Genomic DNA, 23,222 nt, shown 5'->3' with positions numbered 1-23,222 from the left:
CGTATATTCACCTACGACAACATCAGACAACCACACCTACCCCAACGCACCCCAGCCACAAACATCCCCACACCCAGACACATCCCATCGCAGCCCCCCCACACCCACCCATACTCAAGACAATTGTGCTTTTTCTACCTGACACTACAATCAAGACGCTCTTTCCAGGCGCAACTTCTCCTCTCACAAATGTTGCCACAATATCTGGATGCGTGCATACATACACAATCACGTACCCCTACGCACCCCACACACCCCTCCCCACGTACACAGACCTCACGACCACACCAAACCCACACAAACACACCCACCCAAAACGGTTTATGGTGTCTATTAGTACACTGAGGCAAAATAAGATTTCACTTGGAAATAACTGCAACAATGAGAGGTCCATAACATGAGGTCCACATAATATAAAGTTCTAAGAAATCTTTCCGCGGGGAAGATGTCTAATTTGCATAAATATGCAGGGGTCAAAGTTGGTCCAATTTGCTTAAAAACCATACAAATATCATAAGGATTCAGAAAAGTATAGTTTTTGTTTTAATATGGTCTCAAATTGATACACTTGCAAAAACTTTTCAAACATAGAATGGTTTACCATAGCGCAAATGTTAGATATAACAAGGCAACAAACATGACAACGGGCAAAGCATATTTCAATTTTTAACCCCTGATATTCCACTTTTTTGCCTAAAAAGTCAAAAAGACCCCCTAAATTTGACCAAAATAAAGCTCCGAAAGACCCTTGATTTAGATATTTCAGCTCTAAAAGACCTCTAAATTGTTTATTCCTCACATTTCTGGGTTTTTTTCAGACTGTTGATTTTTGCAGCCCCAACAGACACCCCCCCCCCCTTTCTTTATACTTGTTCACAGCTCCAAAAGACCCCCTTTTGTCATCAGCTACCAAAGACCCACCACCTCAAAATTCCGGGGGAACATAGGGTCCACCAAATATTAATGATGTGCCCTCCGCGGGGGTCTATCTATATACCTATATAATACTGTAGAAATCCTTACTTAGTGTAATCCTCGCTTTTCCTCGCCGCGCCTCAGTTTGTATTCTTATTTCTTGTGGACTTCCTTGCTTTAAATGTGGAACAAACACACAGCACATCCACCTTCCCAACACACAAGCAAAAAGTTCAATATCATAGTACTATCTTCAATTGACCTCACTGTGAACAACCTGCAAAAATTGAGGACATTCAACTGTGTTAACTATTTGTCAAATTAACTATTTGTACAAACGTATATTCACCTACGACAACATCAGACAATCACACCTACCCCAACGTACCCCAGTCACATACATCCCCACACCCAGACACATCCCATCGCACCCCCCCCCCCTCTCAACACTCACCCATACTCAAGAAAATTGTGCTTTTTCTACATTGTACCTGACACTACAATCAAGACGCTCTTTCCAGGCGCACCTTCTCCTCTCACAAATGTTGCCACAATATCTGAATGCGTGCATAAATACACAATCACCCCTACGCACCCTACACAACCATCCCCACCAACACAGACCTCACGACCACACCCCACACCCAACCCACAAAAACACACACACTCCCAAAACGGTTTATGGTGTCTAATAGTACAGGCAAAATAAGATTAGATTTCACTTGGAAATAACTGCAACAATGAGAGGTCCATAACATGAGGTCCACATATGAAGTTCTAAGAAATCTTTCCGCGGGAAGATGCCTAATTTGCATAAATATGCAGGGTTCAAAGTTGGTCCAATTTGCTTAAAAACCATACAAATATCATAAAGATTCAGAAAAAGTATATTTCTTTGTTTTAATAATTATGGTCTCAAATTGATACACTTGCAAAGATATTTCAAACAAAGAATGGTTTACCATATCGCAGATGTTAGATAACAAGGCAACAAACATGACAACGGGCAAAGCATATTTCAATTTTTGATCCCTGTGGAGCCGCAATTTGATATTCCACTTTTTTGTCTAAAAGTCAAAAAGACCCCCTAAATTTGACCAAAATAGAGCTCCGAAAGACCCTGAGCTTGATTTTGATACTTCAGCTCTAAAAGACCCCTAAATTGTTCATTCCTCACATTTCTGGGTTTTTTATGCGATTTTCAACCAGAAAACCAAGAAAGACTCTTGATTTGGACTGTTCGCAGCTCCAAAAGACCCCCCCCCCCCCTTTTGCTGTCAGCTACCAAAGACCCACCACCTCAAAATTCCGGAGGAACATATCCACCAAATTGTAATCCTCGCTTTTCCTCGCCTCGCCTCGGTTTGTATTCGTATTTCTTGTACACTTCCTTGCTTTAAATGGGGAACAAACACACGGCACACCCACCTTCCCACCATACAAGCAAAAAGGTCAATACCTATATCTCAATTGACCTCACTATGAACAACCTGCAAAAATTGAGGACATTCAATGTGTAAATGGACAAAGATATGAATGGTGCACCTACAGACTGAAATAAAATAATGGAATCAAAGCAACTTTCATGCATCGAAAAAGAGTGTTACAACAATCCCGGGGTATTGAACAATTAATTTCAGTTTAATGCATTAACGATGTAGAGTATTTCAATATAGCATTACTAAATACTAACTAGAGTTTGCCCTCTTTCGGTCAAAGGTATAAAACATGAGCTACATGAGGGCGCAGGTTCTTTTATCAGGGCTAGTAATGTATCTATACAATAAAATTATCATGGACTTTTGCGATTTTCAGCGGAAATCAGGTCCTGTGTGTCGGATTGTAGCTTTTTGTGTATAAAATTGAGTAAACTTCTATATTTAGCACAAATTCTGAGGTTTGGCATTCGTTATTTCATTCCGCCATCAAACATATTGCATTTTCATGCCTTCCCAGCAAACACAAAACGTTTTCGACATCATTCGCAAAAGGTTATAAAAGGTTGTCAGAAAACGTTTAAATGTCGGGTTATATAAAGGGTATATTAAGAGTATAAAACGTTTTCATAACCTTAAAAAACATTTTTTATAATATACTGCTCAGCAAACAAAAATGTTTTACAGAAAACGTTTAAATGTCGGGTTATATAAAGGGTATAAAAACGTTTTAATAACATTCCAAAATATTCTTGAAAACTTTTGTTTTGTATTAAAATACAAAACATTCTAAACAGAATGTTATTTTAGGGTTGAAAAATATTTTGCGAAAAATGTTTGCCCAAAATATTTTCAATAACGTTTTAAAAACGTTTTCATGACCTTTATATAACCCGACATTTAAATGTTATTAAAAGGTTTTGAAAAAAAACATTTTAAGAACATTTCTGTGTTTGCTGGATTCAAACATTTGGACATAATGTTATTTAAGTATTGACAAAATATTTGGCAAAAATGTTTACAAAAATAGTTTACAATAACATTTTTTGAAAACATTTAAAAATATTGTTGTAGTGTGTTTTCATACAAAACGTTTTAAAACGTTATCATGACCTTTATATAACCCGACATTTTAATGTTATTAAAACGTTTTTACCTAAACCAAAAGCCAAAATATAACTTATTTAAAACGTTATTAAAATGTTTTTGTGTTTCCTGGGTTAGTCTTGGTTGTCCTGTATACAATGAACCCGCAAGAGAAAATGCTTCTTAAATTGAAGAATTGGCCTCAAGTTGTGGCCTTTTTCAGGTCTAAAATGGTTCAATCTGCCTTTTGCAGAACTTTTTTGTTCTTCATCATAGATACATTTATTCCACTTGTTATAGAATGCATTACATGCTATCATATACCAACACTTTCAGATGGTATTTCAAGTATTTAAGACACTTGCAGATTCCATTTCGTTTTATTTATTCCATTTGGAGATTCCATTTCATGGCACGTAAGTCACTTGTAGATCCGTTTCATATTATGGCACAGTGTACATTCCATCTATTTCATGTCATTTGCTGTTGAACGCATAAAAATAGTGTTACGGGGACATTGATAAGGGACACGTTTATGAACAGTACCGAATTTCAGGGGCATAACATATGAGGGGTGCCGGGTGGCCAAAAAAGTTTTGAAAGTTGACCTTTTACCACAATCATGTATATACATGATGTATGGATTATTTTGATGAAATTTGTTTGCATAATAGTGTTAATGTTATCATCACATTAAGAGTGTTGCCGTTTGGAACAGTAGAGCACACAAACTACCAATTCCAACAACACATTGTTCAGACTGATACCTTTTAGTTAAGTTTTGTTATCAATTATGTGTTATTTTTGACAAACGCATTTTCCTTCTGTGAAGATCGTGAAATTGCCAACAACAGCACAAGCATGACAAGTGGTAATTTAATTTGTCTTGCAAGTAAGTTGACCATCTCCCAAACATTGCAAAATATTTAAAGATTTTGATGATTTTGGGGTCATTGTCTTTAAAAAAAATCCGACCGACCGACCCTACTTGAAAGGTCCGTCCTCCCGTATAGAACAGATTGGTTCTTTTCGTCGCCTTATGGGATCTAGAATGAGCGTTTATGGCGTTTCGACAGTATTTTTTGTGGGACATGAGAGCACCTCAGACGTATCGAATTGCATTCTGAATACGGAGCATGTCTTTCTGATATCAAATAATTTTCATTTTTTGAAATTCACGATATAATACAAATTTTATGACAAATTATTAAAATTTTATATTTTTCAAATTTTTGATATATAACAGTCCTCAAAATAAATTTTATAAATCTAATGATATATTCTTAAAGTGTATGTAGCTGGGAGGAAAAGCTGACGATCAATTGAAAATTTTGACCTTTTATATTGAAGATATGGATTTTTTCCCAAAAGACCTTTTTTTTTTGGTGTTTGGGGAAAAAAATCCATATCTTCAATACGAAAGGTCAAAATTTTCAATTGATCGTCGGCTGTTCATCCCACCTACATACACTTTAAAATATAAATCATCAGATTTATAAAGTTTACTTCAAGTACTGTTAAATATCAAAAATATCAATTTTAATGATTTGCCATAAAATGTATTACATTGCAATTTCAAAAAATCAAAAAATTATTTGATATCAGAAGGACATTCTTCGTATTCAGAATGCAATTCGATATGTCTGATGTGCTCTAATGTCCCACAATAAATACTGTCCACACGTTCATACCCCAGCCCTTAAGGAATTGGACATTAACGTTTGCACAGTATTTTTGTGGGAGCTGGGAGTACACCAGATAGGCCTATATCGAATTACATTCTGAATAAGAGGAATGTCCTTCTGATATCAAAATTTTGATTTCTTGAAATTCGCGATATAATACAAATTTTATGACAAAATATTAAAATTACATATTTTTGAAATTTTTGAAATTTGACAGTCCTCGAAGTAAACTTTATAAATCTAATGATATGTACAGGGTGTAACAATAAAATGTGTACAATTTTGAAAATAGAATGACACAAGTATGCCGCTTATGTTGTGGTTTGATATTTATATGTCTATCAAGATAATTTCTTTAGCCACTAGCTAAGCTTTGTTTCAATAAAATCGACGGTATAAAAGTGAAGATATGGCCAATTATGTAACCTAGTCTTAAAACCGCTTGGGCCACTTTTGTCTAAACTGTTACAAAAGTGACTGAATAGAGTTGGAACCATGGACGATGCTCTTATGATCTAGGAAGTTTTAAACAATGGGGTATTCGAAGTGGTAGAAATGATTAGGGCCTACATAATAGAATATCTCCTTGAGTTTTTGAAAGTCACAACTAATCACTGACATAACAACCTCATTTACTAGAAATCGTGCCTGCAGCTCAACAACTTCAACCCCAATTCACGTTGGAAGAGCGTATTTTCGCCAGCTAACAGCTGGCTATCTAATTCGGAGATCGTCTCTGTTTGCTAAAGAGATTACAGGGTAGGGGGCCTACTAGCATTGGTTTGAATTACTTTGCGGACCTTTTTATGGTGAAAATATAATGTAAAGGCATACTATTTGATTTGTAAGAAAAAGAAAGTATGTTTTGCCGTTTCAACGAATGAAAACGAGTGAGAATTTCAAGAGTTATGGTTTGAAGGAAATATGACATTAAAAGTTATATGCCAGGCCTATAATAGTTACCACAGCATATCAACGAAAGAAAATTATAGTATCCTTGTTATCAGGCGTTTTTGGGGCGCCCTCTACGGAGGCGTCCCACAATATAGGCATGTACTTGTGAGTAGCTTCTAATTTCAGTCTTACTAGATTTACTCCGCAATTGTTGTGCTATTTTGCTAAAATTATGCCCTTGCTCAGAAATAAATCCACAATATGCTTGGATTTGATTTTATTATTGTTTTCTGTTATGCACAGGATAAAATGGTGTGCGTATATTCTTTGTTTAAAAGACAAAATTAATGGATTTGTAAAAACACCAAATAAATCGAGACCTTTGACCTTTGTAACCACTTTGACCTTTGTAACCAGTTTACCGCCTCTTAGAACCCGATAGACGGTGACCAACACTATGGATTACAATAGCCTAATCTGAATGGCATAGTCCAATAAGCTCAAATAAACAATCATAGTGCAAAATTTGACCTAACTTGCAGAGTATGAGTTTTTGTACCCAAAGTTTCAAAGTCAGGCATCTTATCAAGATCAAGATAGTGATAGTGACATAACAATTAACACGCTTATCTTACCAAGGTCTTATCTATCTGCATGGGGTAATTGGAAATTATGGTGTAGCCTATTTGTTTTAAGGATGAAACAACTGGCTCCTTTTGCATGGAAATTAGAACAAATTACTATACAAGCTGTACCAGAAAGTTTGGTACCCAGCAGTTTTGATAGTAATTGAAAAGCCTGGTTCTTCCAAATGCAATATCGGGTCCCCTTAAAATGATAAAATGATCAGACCATAAATCTTTTGTGACTGTTTATGACATTAATCAACAAATTATGCGGATCCTAGATGTGTCGAGGATGTTATGTTTATGAACAAAACGTTACGTTTGTATTTTCAACATTGTTAATCATTGCTACGTGTATGTTAACAAATGAAAGTTCTGTAATTATTTTAATTCTTCAATGCTAAGTTAGTAAGTATTCTTTTGGATATCATCAAATTGTAAATCTCTAGTCAGATTTTCAGTGTGTTAACAACTATGTATCAAAGATGTTACGTTCATGTACAAAACATTAACGTTCTTATCTTGTAAACATTGTATACCCATATAGCTACTTTTGAAGAATGAATGTTCTGTAATTGTCTTTTATCCTTCATCTCTATTAGATTTTCAGTGTATTAGCAAGTAGATGATGTATATGTATCACAGACGTTATGATGTATATGTATCACAGACGTTTATACATTCATAAAAACTTTTCTTTTGGTCAACATAGGGGTAGATCCTCTTCTATACTATCCATCATATACCCCCTGCATAACGAAATTCAACAATATTCAATATCCAAAGCAATATCATCACTACAATATGCCCCAAAATTGAACTCCCCACCCCACATAATCGCAAATTGACACGACAGCTTCATTCCAATTCAATTTATTTCATCCAAAACGGTCCTGTGATACACCTTCCCCAATCAAACACATTTGTCTTGCATTTGATCATCTTCTACTCTTCCCTAGAAAAATCATTATGATACCAAATCCCGGGACCAAATCTAAACACCATGCCATGGAATTCACCATATCACGTCCAAGCTCACATACTTTGGGCGCCCCATTCCTTTTTTAAAGGAATTTTTATTAGATTTACATTTGCGGACCTCCTGGAGACCAACACAGCATGAGATGTGAGTGTATTGATAACAGAATTAAAATCTTAATTTATGGATGTTAGAGTCAAAGTAAAATAAAATTCCTTTAAAAGGAAAGCCAGCTTCAATGCAGAAGAAGTCTTGTAATTTAGTTTGGGTGGAAGGCATTTTTAGGATCACTCTTTTTTATGATCCATCATGTTTCATGACAGTCCACCAAACCATCAATGATGAGAACATGCACACAGGAACAGCAAACCTGTCAACTCTTAAAAATATCCTATATACCGGTACTGTATCGTTTTATGGATAAAAATGATTCAAAATGTCATTATGAAATAATTGATATCTTAAACATCAGTTTTGTCTTTTCAACGGGAAAAATTCGATGCAATTTCAGGGCCTATTTTTGATATGGGTGTAATTTATATAGGCCTACATGTAGGCCTATTGAACAATATCAGTCTTTATACATTTTATATATGTGCTATATTAGGTATAAATTGCGAATTAATATAAAAATTAATATAAAATTAATGTGCATGTATAAGGCAAGTAGTAGGATGGCAGTTTTTAGCCAATTAACTAAAAACTGCAGTGTATTTCTTTATATTAATAATGAGCTAAGGGTAGCCTAAAAGGCAGAAAAGACAAAAAGACAGAACAATTTGGAGTAATTAATTAAAGAGTTGACAGGAAGGAGTTAATGTTTGGTTTGCTGTTTCTGTGTGCATGTTCTCATCATTGATGGTTTGGTGGACTGTCATGAAACATGATAGATCATAAAAAGAGTGATCCTAAAATGCCTTCCACCCAAACTAATTACAAGACCTCTTCTGCATTGAAGCTGGCTTTCCCTTTTAAAGGGAATTTTTATTATGGTTGTGACATTCGGTAGCACATGGAGTCAAGCAGAAACCATAAGATTGTTTATAGCTCATTTTCCAAACTCATGTCTTCCATCAAGGCATACAATTACATATAACTATGAGAAGTATGTGGAATTTGTTAACAGAAATGCTGGCAATAGTGGTCGCCCCAGAACAGCTAGAAGCCAAGCTGAACTTAATTTCAAAATCCTATTTGTTTTGTACTTATGGATTTTACCAACGATATCTCAGGGATATGAGAAATTACTTTATTTATAAGATAATTTGAAAGAAATTTCATGACATCATTTATAGATTTTAAAGAAAGATCATATTATCATTAAGTTTTAATTTGTTACACCCTGTACTTAAAGTGTATGTACATGATGTAGCTGGGATGAAAAACCTACGATTAATTGAAAAGTTTGACCTTTCATATTGAAGATATAGGCCTACATTTTTCCCCAAAAAGACCTAAATTATTTTGATGTTTGGGGGAAAATCCATATCTTCAATATGAAAGGTCAAAATTTTCAATTGATCGTCGGCTTTTCACCCCAGCTAAATACAATTTAATACATTGCATTATTTTATAAATTTCAAGTTATTCATTTGCCATAAAATGTGTATTATATCGCGAATTTCAAAAAATCAAAATTATTTGATATCAGAAGGACATTCTTCGTATTGAGAATGCAATTCGATATGTCTGATGTGCTCTCATGTCCCACAAAAAATACTGTCCAAACGTTGCTACCCTTGATAGTGATGTCACAGTGCGAATTAGTGATATCTCAAACATAAAACATTATACCAGGGGGTATACAGAAAGCGAAGGGTATAAAAGTGGTATAAAATGAATTCAAAAACATTCTGACATAATGATACTTATATGTTGACAGTTTTTTGTTTCAAAAATGTTTGCTATTATGATAGTGTTTTTTCATAATATAAAACATTTTATAACCGTTTCCATGACCTAAATTATATAAACCGACATTTAAACACTATTAAGGTTATTAATTATTTTAAACTGTTGTGATTTGGTAGTTCACAGCATCTTACGAATAGTAGTGAGCTTTGGCAAAAACTGCTCAATTCATAGCGAGCGTGTAGAAGAATTAAAATATCACAGTTATACTTTTATAGGTGCTGCGGTTCTTGAGTTACGTTGTAAAGAGGGCTGAAACAACAACACTTTTGTAAAACGTACATAACTCATAAACAACAATAAATTAAGCAAATTTGCAAAGTATACGATATATTGATCTAGATAATGAAAATCGATTTTTAGGTTGCTTCGACCAACAATACCTCGTCTACCCTTAAAACGATTTGACCAGTACAAATCATCTTTATAACACGTTTATAACTTTTTAAAAACATGTTTGTGTTTGCTGGGATGACCCTCAATGTCATGATTGCCCCCGGGGGCACTCAACTTTAGAAGTGACGGTTTGTACCTGTCAATAGGCCCCCTTTTGAAGTCAAACATACCCGATGACCCCCTTTTTAAAGTCATACCTGATGACCCCTTTTTGGCGCGGCTACCCAATGATCCCGTCTCCTCCCCTCCTTTTTTTCTAGAATCGTATCATCAAAATGTCACAAAATAATGCGATTATGTCAAATTCTCTTCAGCAAATTTGTATTGCAAATATGGGAAATGTGGAACAAGAAATAGAATTGTATACCCCAGCAAACACACTGTTTTAAAAAACGTTTTAAACAAGTTATATTTTGGGTTTTGGTTTAGGTAAAAACCTTTTCATAACATTAAATGTCGGGTTATATGAAGGTCATGAAAACGCTTTAAAACGTTTAGTATGAAAACACACTACAATAATATGTGACGTGTCATGTCAAAAGGAGACACTTTTGGGCAGGATCGTAAATGGAGAAATAGCCAAAAAATTTGCCGGTGGGTGATTTTTTCACAATTTGAGTTTGTTGCTAATTTTTGATTTTATTAATGTTAAAAATATTGTCTGATAGTTTCAGACCGGAATAAGATGGCATCTTATATTTTTTGTGACATTTTTCAAGTTAATTCCCACTCTCAACATTGTCAATATTATTTTTAAAGGCCGATATCTCAATTTCCAATTTTATAATACCATAACTTACGAACTCAATATCTTCGCGTAGGAGTGTCCGATTTCATTGGGGAAAACGGCATTGTGGAGCAAAATATCTCTATATTTAAGATATGTAAAAATCTCAAAATTCATAACCTGCCCAAAAGTGTCTCCTTTTGACATGACACGTCACATATTTTGTTTAAATGTTACCCTGTTATTGTTAACTATGTTTTGAATGTTATGAAAAACCTTTACTAAAGTACCATTTATATAACCCGACATTTAAACGTTTTCTGACAACCTTTTTTAACCTTTTGCGAATGATGTCGAAAACGTTTTATGTTTGTTGGGACCATTTTTTTCTTCAAAAGTTTCTATCCGATAACCATACACCTTCTTGAAATATTATACACAATGATCCCTTTTGTTCTCAAAATATTTTACCCAATGACCCCTCCTCCTTTTTTTTATTTTGTTTGTGCCCAATGACCCCCTTTTTTTAAAACAACGTTTTGTACCAATAGGCCCCTACTTCGCGACGGCGGTAGGAACATACCCGTCACTTCTAAAGTTGAGTGAACCCCCCGCCCCGCCCCATAGCCCTATTGTTTCATAAGTATTTTATAATGTCACATTATACTATCTTTAATTTCCATTCTATCATTATTTAATTATCTGACTTTAAGATTCCATTTCCTGCTATTCAATTGTGTAGCCTTCGTTTGAATTCACCAAACACAGACTCTGCTGTTATGACCTGCAAATCTTCATATGGCTCACGCATTAATTAAAAGTAAAACTCGACTCAAAATCCAGAATCCGGTCTTAATTTCAAAGAATTAAAATCACTGTTAACATGGGCGATGTCGATAAGAGTTAGAATAAATGGAAATATATAGTCCTGTTCCTGTCTGCTATCAATTTGAATATCCGTTTCCGCTAATACAGATTTATTCTTACTGAACATTTGAGAAAGTGGAATTAAAATAATTATGTTAACTGTAGCTGGGAGAAAAAAGCCGCGTCCATCATTTGAAAATATTGACCTTTCGTATTGAAGATATACATTTTTTTTCCAAAAAGACCAACATTTTTTAGGTGTTTTGGGGAATATGTGGAAGGGGGAAGCACCAAGTGATTGCATCAACTACCACATTATGCGACAGAAACTTCAATAATTTTTTCTCATTAAAAAATCATGCAAAGAATAATCCCCAGTATAAAGGTTTGCAAATTGTAGAATAAATATTTTAATTCGAACAACACCGTTCATTACCTCACTTATACAATAGTTGCTTAGTGCTCTTCAACAAGTATGAAATTATTATAACCTTCTCTGCACTGATTTAACAGTAAATTTCAGCCTTATGTTATCATGCATCATGACACTAAAAAAATAATTTTAAAAAATCGCATTTCGCTAACAAACTTGGTTTTCTAGCTTTAATGGATCGATATCAATCAGTCTTTATTTCATTCAAAATACAACAATACAGGGTGTATCAAAATGATTGGTACCGACGACTTCTCATTTTTGCCGATTTTTTAAACTATTTTTTGTACCAGTTTGGGGTTAATTGTTTAAATATTTGTAATTATAGTAGTTTTATCTTCTCTAAGAATTTTAGATCATAAAGATAACACATTCTGTTCAGAAGTTACATGATTCTAAAGGAAAGTGGGTGTTTTTACACTTTTCATCGTAACGCTTGATCAGTAGCGCACCATTTTCAAAGCTCTATTTCACTACAAATACCTATAGTGAGAATGATATGTTGAAAACCATGGAACAGTTTAATATTTTCCTTGCCTATTTCTGCACAATATATTATATAAATATTCTGATCAATATTTATTAATTGAGAGTAATATTATTGACTTGAATAATTTAGGTGCGGTGAAAGAAGTTTGTGTATCAACACCTTCCAGGGCAGTAATTTAAATTGTAGTATTGAGATTACTAAGTAGATGGTGTGGAAGAATTGCTATAGACTGTAGAGAGTGTACGTTAGGTTAGACCTGGTAAAAGTTATTGGAATGGCTCCAAAGTACTCCACACTTCAGCGCCTGCATACATAGTAAAGAATTACTGGTTGACCCGAAGCTATGGAGAGGTGCGGAGAAGATTTAGAAGACAGTTTCCAAGAGCAAGGGTATCCCATGGAAACATGCTATAACTTGCAATGTTTCAAAATTTGATATGGGCAGTTTCAGAATGGATCCATGCCACGTGTTATGTTCATTCAAGATAGGGCTTCACCTCACACTGCCAGAGCCGTAAGGCAGGGACTTCAGGAACTATCTTTCTATATAAAAGCATTTGTAAAGAAATTTTATGTTATAAAGACTGAGGTGAAATAATGAAGAGCATGTATGCAATAAATACTTCAAGCAGTGAACCTATTCATCTTGTGTTGTGTAAGTAAAACCATGATTACGTCGATCTTCGTTCAAATGACAATAGCTCCAGATGCATCAACCTATCATCTTCAGATTATTAGATCAATAAGTTAACATATACCCCTTTCTATTTATAGTACAACCACCATATTAATTAGCAATTTTATATTTTTGATATATTTTTGAAAAAGTCACATAGCCCGGTACCAATCATTTTGATACACCCTGTACAATAACAGCTAGACAACACATTTGAATGAGGAGATGCTCAGAAGGCCAAAAAGGCCTGAACAAGCACCCCCTTAACCTTAGCCTACGTTTCTTAATTTGTCTAATAAAATACAATTACATACATACAAACACCCCCCCTCCCACCCTCTTTTCATACATTCATGTAGAACGAACTAAGCAGGAAAAAATGATGAATAAAGAACATGCAGAATATAAGTGTAAGACAAATTAGGATTTCATAACATATGCTCACGTATATCGCAAAAGAAAGCTGACATTTTGTGAATATAGTATAGAAGCTAAGAGATCGGTTAATTTTAATCGATTTTTGTTTTAAAAGGAGAAAAATAAAACTAAGTAAATCAAAACTAAGAGGTATTAAGTGTACATTTCCATAAGGTTTGTTTTAATTTGGGATCTAAAGAGTTTTACTGATGTAGCCGTTTTGGCGCATCTGTCGATCGAATGCCATTTTCTTGGCCCGGCGGTTCTTATTGTTTTGTTAGCAAACTCTGTTTTTGTAAGACAGATCTTGTAATCTTCAGCGTTGCTTGTGTGATACCTGAGGTGATTCCTCTGCTCAACGAAATAACTATTGAAGGCCTTTGGTAACAGATTGGTATTATACTTGTACATGAAAGTGCTTAGTTCGAGATCATAACTATCATAAACATTAAGCAAATTGTAATTCTTGAAAATAGGAGCTGAGTGACTTAAATAGTGACTATTCGATATCATTCTAAGGGCCTTTTTTTGAAGTTTGAAAATCTTTTCCAAATATTTTTGACAAGTATTTCCCCATGCTAAGATACCGTAGTTTATGTAAGGAAGTATTAAAGTACAATATAGTGAATACATTATTCGCTCGGGAACAAAATGTTTCAGTTGGTGTATTACACCAACACCTCTAGATATATTCTTTGAGATGTTGGTAATATGAAATTTCCAAGTTAGATTCTCATCAATTGTCACTCCAAGAAATTTGGTCTTATTCAACCTTTCCAGGATTACATTATCGAATATAATATTATTAGTAACATTGTACAGTACGCGTGATGTTTTGTGATTTGTACCAAGCACCATATAATTAGTCTTGCTTGCATTCACTGATAGCTTATTAGCCTTAAACCAATTATTAACTTCTTTTAATTCATTGTTGATAAGATCGTATTTGGACACAATGTCCTTATGTGAATAAGTTATAGTAGTATCATCGGCAAACAAGACAAATTTTAGAATGGTGGAAGTATTTATGATATCATTAACATACAAAATGAACAATAATGGGCCTAGGTTGGAGCCTTGAGGTACTCCACATATTATATCTTTATATTCAGATTTACAAGAATTGTAATACACATACTGTTTTCTATTATGTAAGTAATCTTTAAACCATTTTAAAACGTTTCCTCTAAAACCATAATGTTCCAGTTTATGTAATAAAATACTATGGTCGATAGTGTCAAAGGCTTTCGACAAATCTAAGAAAATCCCAACAGTTGTCTCATTGTTTTCGACAGCATTACTAATTTTGTCAATAAATTCCAAGATAGCCATATAGGTAGAATGTTTAGATCTAAAGCCAAATTGCTTATCATTTAGAATTTCATATTTATCAATGTAATGTATGCATCTGTTGAATACAAGCCTTTCAAGTATTTTTGAAAAGCATGGCAGGACAGAAACTGGACGATAGTAGGAGAAAACTTCTGGATTTTCTTTCTTATAAATGGGAATTACCTTTGCGATCTTTAACTCATTTGGTACTACACCAGCAGTAATAGACAGGTTGAATATGATAGTTAAGGGATCTAAAATGAGCGTTTATTGCGTTTTTCGATAGTATTTTTGTGGCATGAGAGCACCTCAGACCTATCGAATTGTATTCTGAATACGAAGCATGTCTTTCTGATATCAAATAATTTTCATTTTTGAAAATCACAATATAATACAAATTTTATGACAAATTATAAAAATGTGATATTTTTCGAATTTTTGATATATAACAGTCCTCGAAGTAAATTATATAAATCTAATGATATATATCTTAAAGTGTATGTAGCAGGGAGGAAAAGTCCGACAGTCAATTGAAAATTTGACCTTTCATATTGAAGATATGGATTTTTCCCAAAAGACCTAATTTTTTTTGGTGTTTTGGGAAAATAATCCATATCTTCAATACGAAAGGTCAAAATTTTCAATTGATCGTCGGCTTTTCAACCCACCTACATACACTGTAAGTATAAATCATCAGATTTATAAAGTTTACTTCAAGTACTGTTAAATATCAAAAATATCAATTTTTAATGATTTGCCATAAAATGTGTATTAAATTGCGAATTTCAAAAATTCAAAATTATTTGATATCATGACATTCTTCGTATTCAGAATGCAATTCGATATGTCTGATGTGCTCTAATGTCCCAAAATAAATACTGTCCAAACGTTCATACCCCAGCCCTTAACGGAATCGATATTTCCTTTGCAATCCTTTTTACCACGTAATTACCAATAGTATCGTGACCAGCACACTAGTTTTGATTAAATTTATGTATTATTGTTATAATGTCTTCATTAACAATTGGTTTCATGTACATGCTACTGCTTAATGGGCTCTTTAAATAATCATAGTACTTCTTGCCATTTGTTGTAATCTTGGAAGCTAATGTAGGTCCGATGTTAACAAAATATTCATTAAATTCATTTGAAATTTTCTGGGGATCTGACACCGTTTCGCCTTCATAATTTTTGAATTTAGCTTGCATATTTCTTTTGTTGTTACGTCCAATAATACTATTTATTGTTTTCCAAGTTTTTTGTAGATTGTATTTAACAGATTCAAATTTCTTTTTATAATACTCTCTTTTTGATTTTCGTATTAACGTGTTTAACTTATTTCTATATGTTTTGAATGACTCAAGCGTATCATCACATGGCTTTTGTATATACCTCTTATACATCTTATTCTTAGTTTTTATACTTTTGAGAAGACCTCTACTTATCCAAGGAAATTTTGGTTCTTTTTTATTATTACTCTTGCATTTTGTCAAAGGCACACATTCATCATATACATTATTGAAAATATGTATAAACTTATTGCAACTATCATTTACATCTTCATTATCCAGTTCAGCATGCCAATTCACATTGGAAAGTTTTTGCTTCAACTTATTTATATTACAAGTATTATGATTCCTCCTATAGAAGTAATTTCTTTCATCAGGCGATGTTTTTCTTACTGCCCGATTTTTGAGTACTATAGTTAATAGATGATCACTGACATCAGTAACTATTATTTCTGAGTTTACATCGTTGTGATTATTTGTAAGTATATTATCAATAATGGTTGCACTATGTTCAGTTATTCTAGTTGGTTTGTAAATTGTTGGCATGAACGAATATGAATAAAGAAGATTAAGATACTCATGAGTTTGTTTGTGACAGTCATCCTTTAACAAGTCTATATTAAAATCCCCCATTAGATAGCATTCCTTATTTTCCAGTTCATAAACAGTTCATATGCATGAATTGGAGACATTTCGTCTTATTTGAAATAAAGACTGAGATTTGTAGTGAAATGTTTTCTCAAAACTATGTTCGCATAGCAATATAAAAGAAACAATTTTCTCAATAATTGTATGCGATTTTTTATTTTCTTTATTTTTAGTGTCATGATGTATAAGCCTGACATTACTTACATTTACTATCAAATCAGTGCAGAGTAGGTTATGAAAATAATGAATTTATATTGCTTGTAAACAAACTGTTATGTTTGAGGAAAAATCTTTAAGATGGTACTACACCCCTGGCCAATTTTGTGCCTATTTTTGCATTTTTCTCAAAAATTATAGCGCTGCACTGGAATTTTTTTTATTTCAGCACAAACAGCAGTTGTGGAGTTACAGTCACTTTTGAAATGGGGGAAAACCAATATTTGATCAATAAATTAATAACTACTTGCCTTGAGTTGCTGAATTTTTAGTGCAGTAGTTGTAGTCCTTGCCCCTATAATATACATATCTTACTTTTCACCAATGCGCTATAATTTTTGAGAAAAATGCAAAATAGGCACAAAATTGTCCAGGGGTGTAGTACCACCTTAGCTTACAAAAAAACCGAAATGCGCGCGACCAACATGACCAACAGGAAATAAACTGTTCTCTCTTTATTTTCTCGTTTCTCATTGCCTCTACCCCCTTTCATTCTCTCCCTTTCTCTTGTGCCTCTCTTCTTTTCTTAACTTGCCCATAAAACAAGTCTCGAATATTAACATGGCCGTCTAAAATTAATGTTTTGGTTCTCGTCCCCTCCTTCTGGGATTTGTCAGAACATTATACGTATAAATAAGTTAATTAGAGAACATGGATTACTTCCAAGACTTGTTGTACTCTATGGGGTTTATCCTTCAGAATCGCACTTTAAAAAAGGGCCTCCTCTTTTCCTCGGGCACTGTTGGAAAAGACCGAAAACTACTAACAATAATAATTTTACATTGAGGAAAAAAAATTCCTTCCCTTATTCGTGAAATTCATCTGGACGGGAACCAAGACATTTTATACGGCCTAACAAATCAACACACATTCAATACAAAAGATAGTAAATAAAAATCTTTAAAATCTTTAAATTAAATTAAATTGAATAAGCAGATTTGAACCGGTGAGTTTGAAGCCACGATTGAATTTTGAAATCGTCAAAACACTTATTTTATCAAATGTAAATAAAATAGCTGTACATACAAATTAATCATAAAACAGAATATAATATTTATTCAAATTATCTTTCGCATTCAATTTTCTTGTTTTACCTATTTAAAGTAGATATGTAATGTCAACATCAACCAGTTATTTCTGTTCACAGTATTTGTTTACAAACATTTCCATGGAATCACGTTTACGGGGGCAGAACCTTCCAGACAACTTTTTAAAGTCAAACTTAAGAATTACTCACAGTTTACTACATCAAGCACAGGAAGTAAAGCGTAGTAAGCGTATATAATTTGCTTTCAACTTAGATCAAATCAAATCAAATCAGAGCGGGTTTCAAAGATCACGTGATCAATGTCAATACACGTGGTTCACCTTTTTTTGGAATTTATCCAAATTCAACCCACAAAGCCTCATTACACGTATCCTCGGTCCAATTTGAATGCATGACTTCGAAAGTATACACCACGAACTTTATATTGATGCATGAGGTCTCCCCACAGGGGTGTTTCCACTTAAGTTCGATTTAAGTTTTTGTTGTTCAAAAAGCATTTTTCTCAGGCCAGTCAAAACACAACACACGTGCCAAGTTACTCGTACGGAAGTAAGTGATTTTGGAACATAGCTTACTTTTCTGGCACATAACTTTACATATTTGTGCAATGAAAATGGGTGCAACTTAACTTTATTTAAGTGCTTACATTTTTAACCTTAACAGAAAGTTTGTTACACGTTAGGAGTTACTTAAATGGACCTTTACACGAGAAGTTAAACACGTTCAAGGAATATTTATATCGGAGTGAAAAGCAACTTAGCTCTTGAATCTTGAATTTTCCAAATATCACCGAAAGAGATACTCAGTTTACAATGGAAGTCAAGTTGATGTGGATTTATATTACTCTTCTAACTGCCCAGGTAAGTTTATTGCAATTTCATTTTTTTAAATCGAAATCATATAGGTCTAAACTTAATCAATAAAAAATATGATTAATACAAAAATAAAGAAAAATAAATGTTCACATACCTGTACAGGATAAAGTGATAAAAATAGCATCTATCAAAATGAAGTGATTATTGTCAAATAATTTTTCATTAGATAATCTTTGATGGAATAAGCGATTTGTCAAAATATCGCACTTGCTCTTTGTGTGACTTTGTAAGGAGGTGAACAGGACACATTAATGCATTATGTTAATGTAAGGTGGTCAAAGTTTGTTTAACAAAAACATGCGTTTTGTCCATTTCTTTGTACAAACCGATACATTAACTAATACATAATAGTAAATGTGTAAATTGCTTTTGGTAACACTTTGAATAGTGCTTTGAAATTGTGTTTGCTATATAAATATTTAGGTAGCAAGTACAGTGTGTATCAAAGACTAACTTTGGATGGATTATATAGTTCATGGTTATGTCACATTTAAATCATTAAGGATTCTAGTGTCCTTGTTCTTGGACAAAAAAGAAAAATATTTAAATGAATTATTGGACTTCGCTGTTACTGATAACAAATTTGGCAAAAAGTGCACATTTTTGGTTCCCAAGTTTGGTTTGATATGTATCCAAGATAGTATAGTGGTAAACCTCGGCAAACGTTGCTGTGCCTAGTTTACTTTGCAGCTGCGTACACAAAACATTGAATTAAATCGCGCCAAAGGGTGGTGGTATATTTTATTACCACTTTCCTCTTTTTTTTCTGTATTTCGCGCCACTGATTGTCAACATTGTTTGGCTTTTTCTCTGCCATTCCCCTTATACATGACTGACGCTGAGGTACATGTGCAAGTATCGTGCCTGGTTTATTATTAGTATATTTAGTATTATTAAAAGGTTTTACTTAGAGGAAATTAAACTTGACTCGAACGAAATCACTCATCGCTTAAATTTAGGTGTCCTTTCTTGACCTTAGATATGATTTTATAAAAATGGGTTGCTTGTTCACCCCTAAATAGTACGGTGGATTTCAGATGCATACTGTGAAAGGTATTGTTTATTTTCGTTGATCCTGATTTTGAGCAACGAACAATTAAAAAACCCTTACCTCGGTACGGGCCAAAGATGCAAGTTTTTGGTACGTGTAAATTTATGAACTAAATAGATTGGCACTATTGTCAGAAGTTTGAAAATGAAAGAAAATTGTTCTCTTCTATTTGCAATTCACAGCTAATTAATTATGGTAAATCCGGGGGTAAATCAACAATCTGCTTAGTGTATAATATTCATGTATTTTTTTATATTTTGATTAACAAAAATCAAAGCAACGATTTACATAAAATATACATTCAAAATAACACAACAAGCATCACTTTAAACAATTAAGTTCATGAAATTTAATTGATAAAATAGGAGCAGCTGTGATGGCAGGCCGCCACATTAACTTGAAGGGTATTCTAAACAGGGTCATTATAAAGTTCCTCCGCCTTTAGACTGGGAATTCCTATACGGAGTTCCGGAATCTCTGCCCTCCATTTATAGGTTTTTACCAAGGTTTATAGGTTTAGATAAAGTAAAGTGAAATATCTCCAAAAAGAATTATCATATTTATTTACTGCAATTTACATAAAATTAATATTTATTCAAAATAATGCAACAAATCTTCATTTAAAACAATAAAAGTTCATGAAATAAAATTAACAAAAATTTGAATGCCGAACCTAGACAACTAATGGTTTTATATTATTTGGAAAGGTTTTTATCTTATTTTATTTTTTTTTATCATTTAAAAGGGTACGTTTAAGTTTGGAATTATACTTGCACCTATTTAACGCTAACCTTAATTCTAACCATGTAAAATCATTTTACAATAATTACGTAATAAAAACTTATATTGGTCAGTGTCTAGTCTTGATAAAGTTCAAGCTCTAACTGTGCCAATGTTCCCTATCGAGTCCGGAAAGATCACGACATGTTTCCACTTTCAGCGTGTCCAGGATCACCATCAATCAGAATAAAACTTCCGACTTTCCAAGTTTATACATCATACATGGTACGTGAAACTAAATCCCATCATATGTGGGTAGGCCCTATGCATGCAATGATCATGCATATCTCACTTGAAGCATAGCAGACAAATTTTATGAAAGTGAATCTTTATAATATCAATGAAAATGAGTCTGTGGGTCTGATGGCCTTTGACATCACTTCATAAAGCAATTTATTGAACACCTTATAATGTTACAAAGTGAAAGCTCCTCTAGGCATGCAGGTGATGCTGTTATACATTTAAACAGTTCTCAACCATTGTCATGTACATACTTTAAAGTTGAAGCCTTTGTGTGTTTTATTACTTTACTGGTCAACTGTTGCGCAAAAGTGTTGTGTCGCAAAATGATAATTTCAATTTAACAAAAATGTTTTTTATCTGCAACAAATCATGTAGCGAAACTTAACATGAATTTTCTGTGACCATGTAAGTTGTCTGACCTCAAAATGTCAACTTAAAGGTTGCTTAATATTTTAAAGATGACACACCTGTCATATCTGTGGAAAGTTTGAACTTATGACTCTTGTAAAACGCACATGGGAGGGTATATATATGTTTCAACTGGACTGTCCAGTTGATGTGCTTTTTATATAAATAGAATCTTAATAAGTTTACATTTGTCATGTTTGTATGACACAACGGAAGTTGAATTGAATTGATTCATGATTTTTTTGCTTGCTTAGCCGATGGATATAAAACACTGCAAATATGGAGTTTGTCCAAATTAAAACCACCATTTGAACGAGAGTTCATACATCTTGAACATCCTGTGTAGTAGGAACGGATACCTTTTAAATAAATATTATTAATCGATTAGTGGTTTCTTACAAGCCTGATATATAGGGCCTACCAATTTACGTTTGACCAATATTGACAAACAAGATATCTCATATAGTATTTGGTGCATACGCACCAATATGTACCTCGCGCCAATCGATCCGTGTTCAACGTAAAGGAAATTTTATTGCTAAAGCATGGGGGAAATGGGTAAGGACCCAAAATTTATGATTTTTCATATAACGCCAGGGTTTATTGTTTTATTGTATTCCTTATTGTTTCTCATTCATTTGACACTCCCTGGGCCCCAGGGAGTGTCAAATGAATGGCATCAGGTTAGACAATATTGAGCCACCATAGATCCACCATGACACACCTGACCAACTGTATTTTAACACCTCTTGACCCACCATGGGAACCCATTCCACCATGACCCCCCCCCCCTTGACCCTCCTGAACCCCTCCCCCCCCCTTATCGTGGTGGTGGTCATAATTCTAACGTTAATGAAATGTATGGGACTCAATTTTTACGCCAGTGGGAATGGGGGCTTTTAGGGGAAAATCCGACTGTTGTGGGGTCGTGAGGGGGAATTTGAATTTGTAATAAAAGAATGAGGCCGAGGGGGAATGTTAAGTTTTAAATGGAGAAAAAATGGAAAACAACCCGAACGCGAAATTTGTTATACAATGTCTCATTGTCCTGTAATTTTGGCCTACTTCCCTGTTTTATCGTTCCCTCTCGCCTCAATTTTTGGCCAGATTTTTCGGGGTTTGTTTGTTTGTTTGTTTTTTTGTTGTTTTTTTTTGTTTTTTTTGTTTGTTTTTGTTTGTTTTTTTGTTTTGTTTGTTTTAGATTTTTCAAAAAAAATTATTGGAGAACAAGGATCATTTCCAAGTCTTCTTCTGGTACTCTGGATGGTTTAGGCCCTGCTCCTCAAAATCACACATTTGGGGAAAAAAGAAAAGAAAGAGGACCTCCTCGTTTTCCTCGGGCACTGTTAGAAATACCGAAAACTACTAACAATGCTACTTTTAAATTGATAACAAACTTATTATCAATACATGAAAATCCCCTGACGAGAACCAAATGTACCTAATGACCATGATGACTGTATGGGCATATCGGGGTTTAAGAACTCGGCCTCAGCAGATTGTCATCTTTGAGATCCTCAACATGTTAAATAAGGAAGGAAAAAGGCGGTATAGATCAAGTCTGTCGTAGTTATTCATTAACAATTGGATAATTGGACAATTTGTGTACAAGCGTCAATTGCTACCGGTTATTAAAACTGTATTAATATGTTTATAAAAGTCCTGATAACAAGAACTTGCCTTGAACTGGTCACCAAGATAGAAGTTGATCCATGATCGAGGCTTTGGCACACATTTCCAAGGTGAGAAATACCTGTACCTGACATATATATGAACAGGTATTTTAACTAAATT

The 23,222-nt window shown here is 33.8% G+C and overlaps 1 protein-coding gene across 1 annotated transcript in view; it reads left to right on the top strand.

Annotated features, from left to right (window-relative positions):
* Nucleotides 1-18,472: 18,472 nt before the first annotated feature.
* LOC140141942 (uncharacterized) overlaps nt 18,473-23,222 on the top strand; it is a 28,804-nt gene continuing 24,054 nt past the window's right edge. Inside the window, exon 1 of the mRNA XM_072163826.1 lies at nt 18,473-18,931. Coding sequence (XP_072019927.1) covers nt 18,884-18,931 — 48 coding nt within the window. The 5' untranslated portion in view covers nt 18,473-18,883. The remainder of the gene's footprint in view (nt 18,932-23,222) is intronic.

This window comes from Amphiura filiformis, chromosome 20 (genome assembly GCF_039555335.1).
Source record: "Amphiura filiformis chromosome 20, Afil_fr2py, whole genome shotgun sequence".
NCBI lineage: Eukaryota > Metazoa > Echinodermata > Ophiuroidea > Amphilepidida > Amphiuridae > Amphiura > Amphiura filiformis.
This window is presented reverse-complemented; position numbering and strand designations above follow the sequence as displayed.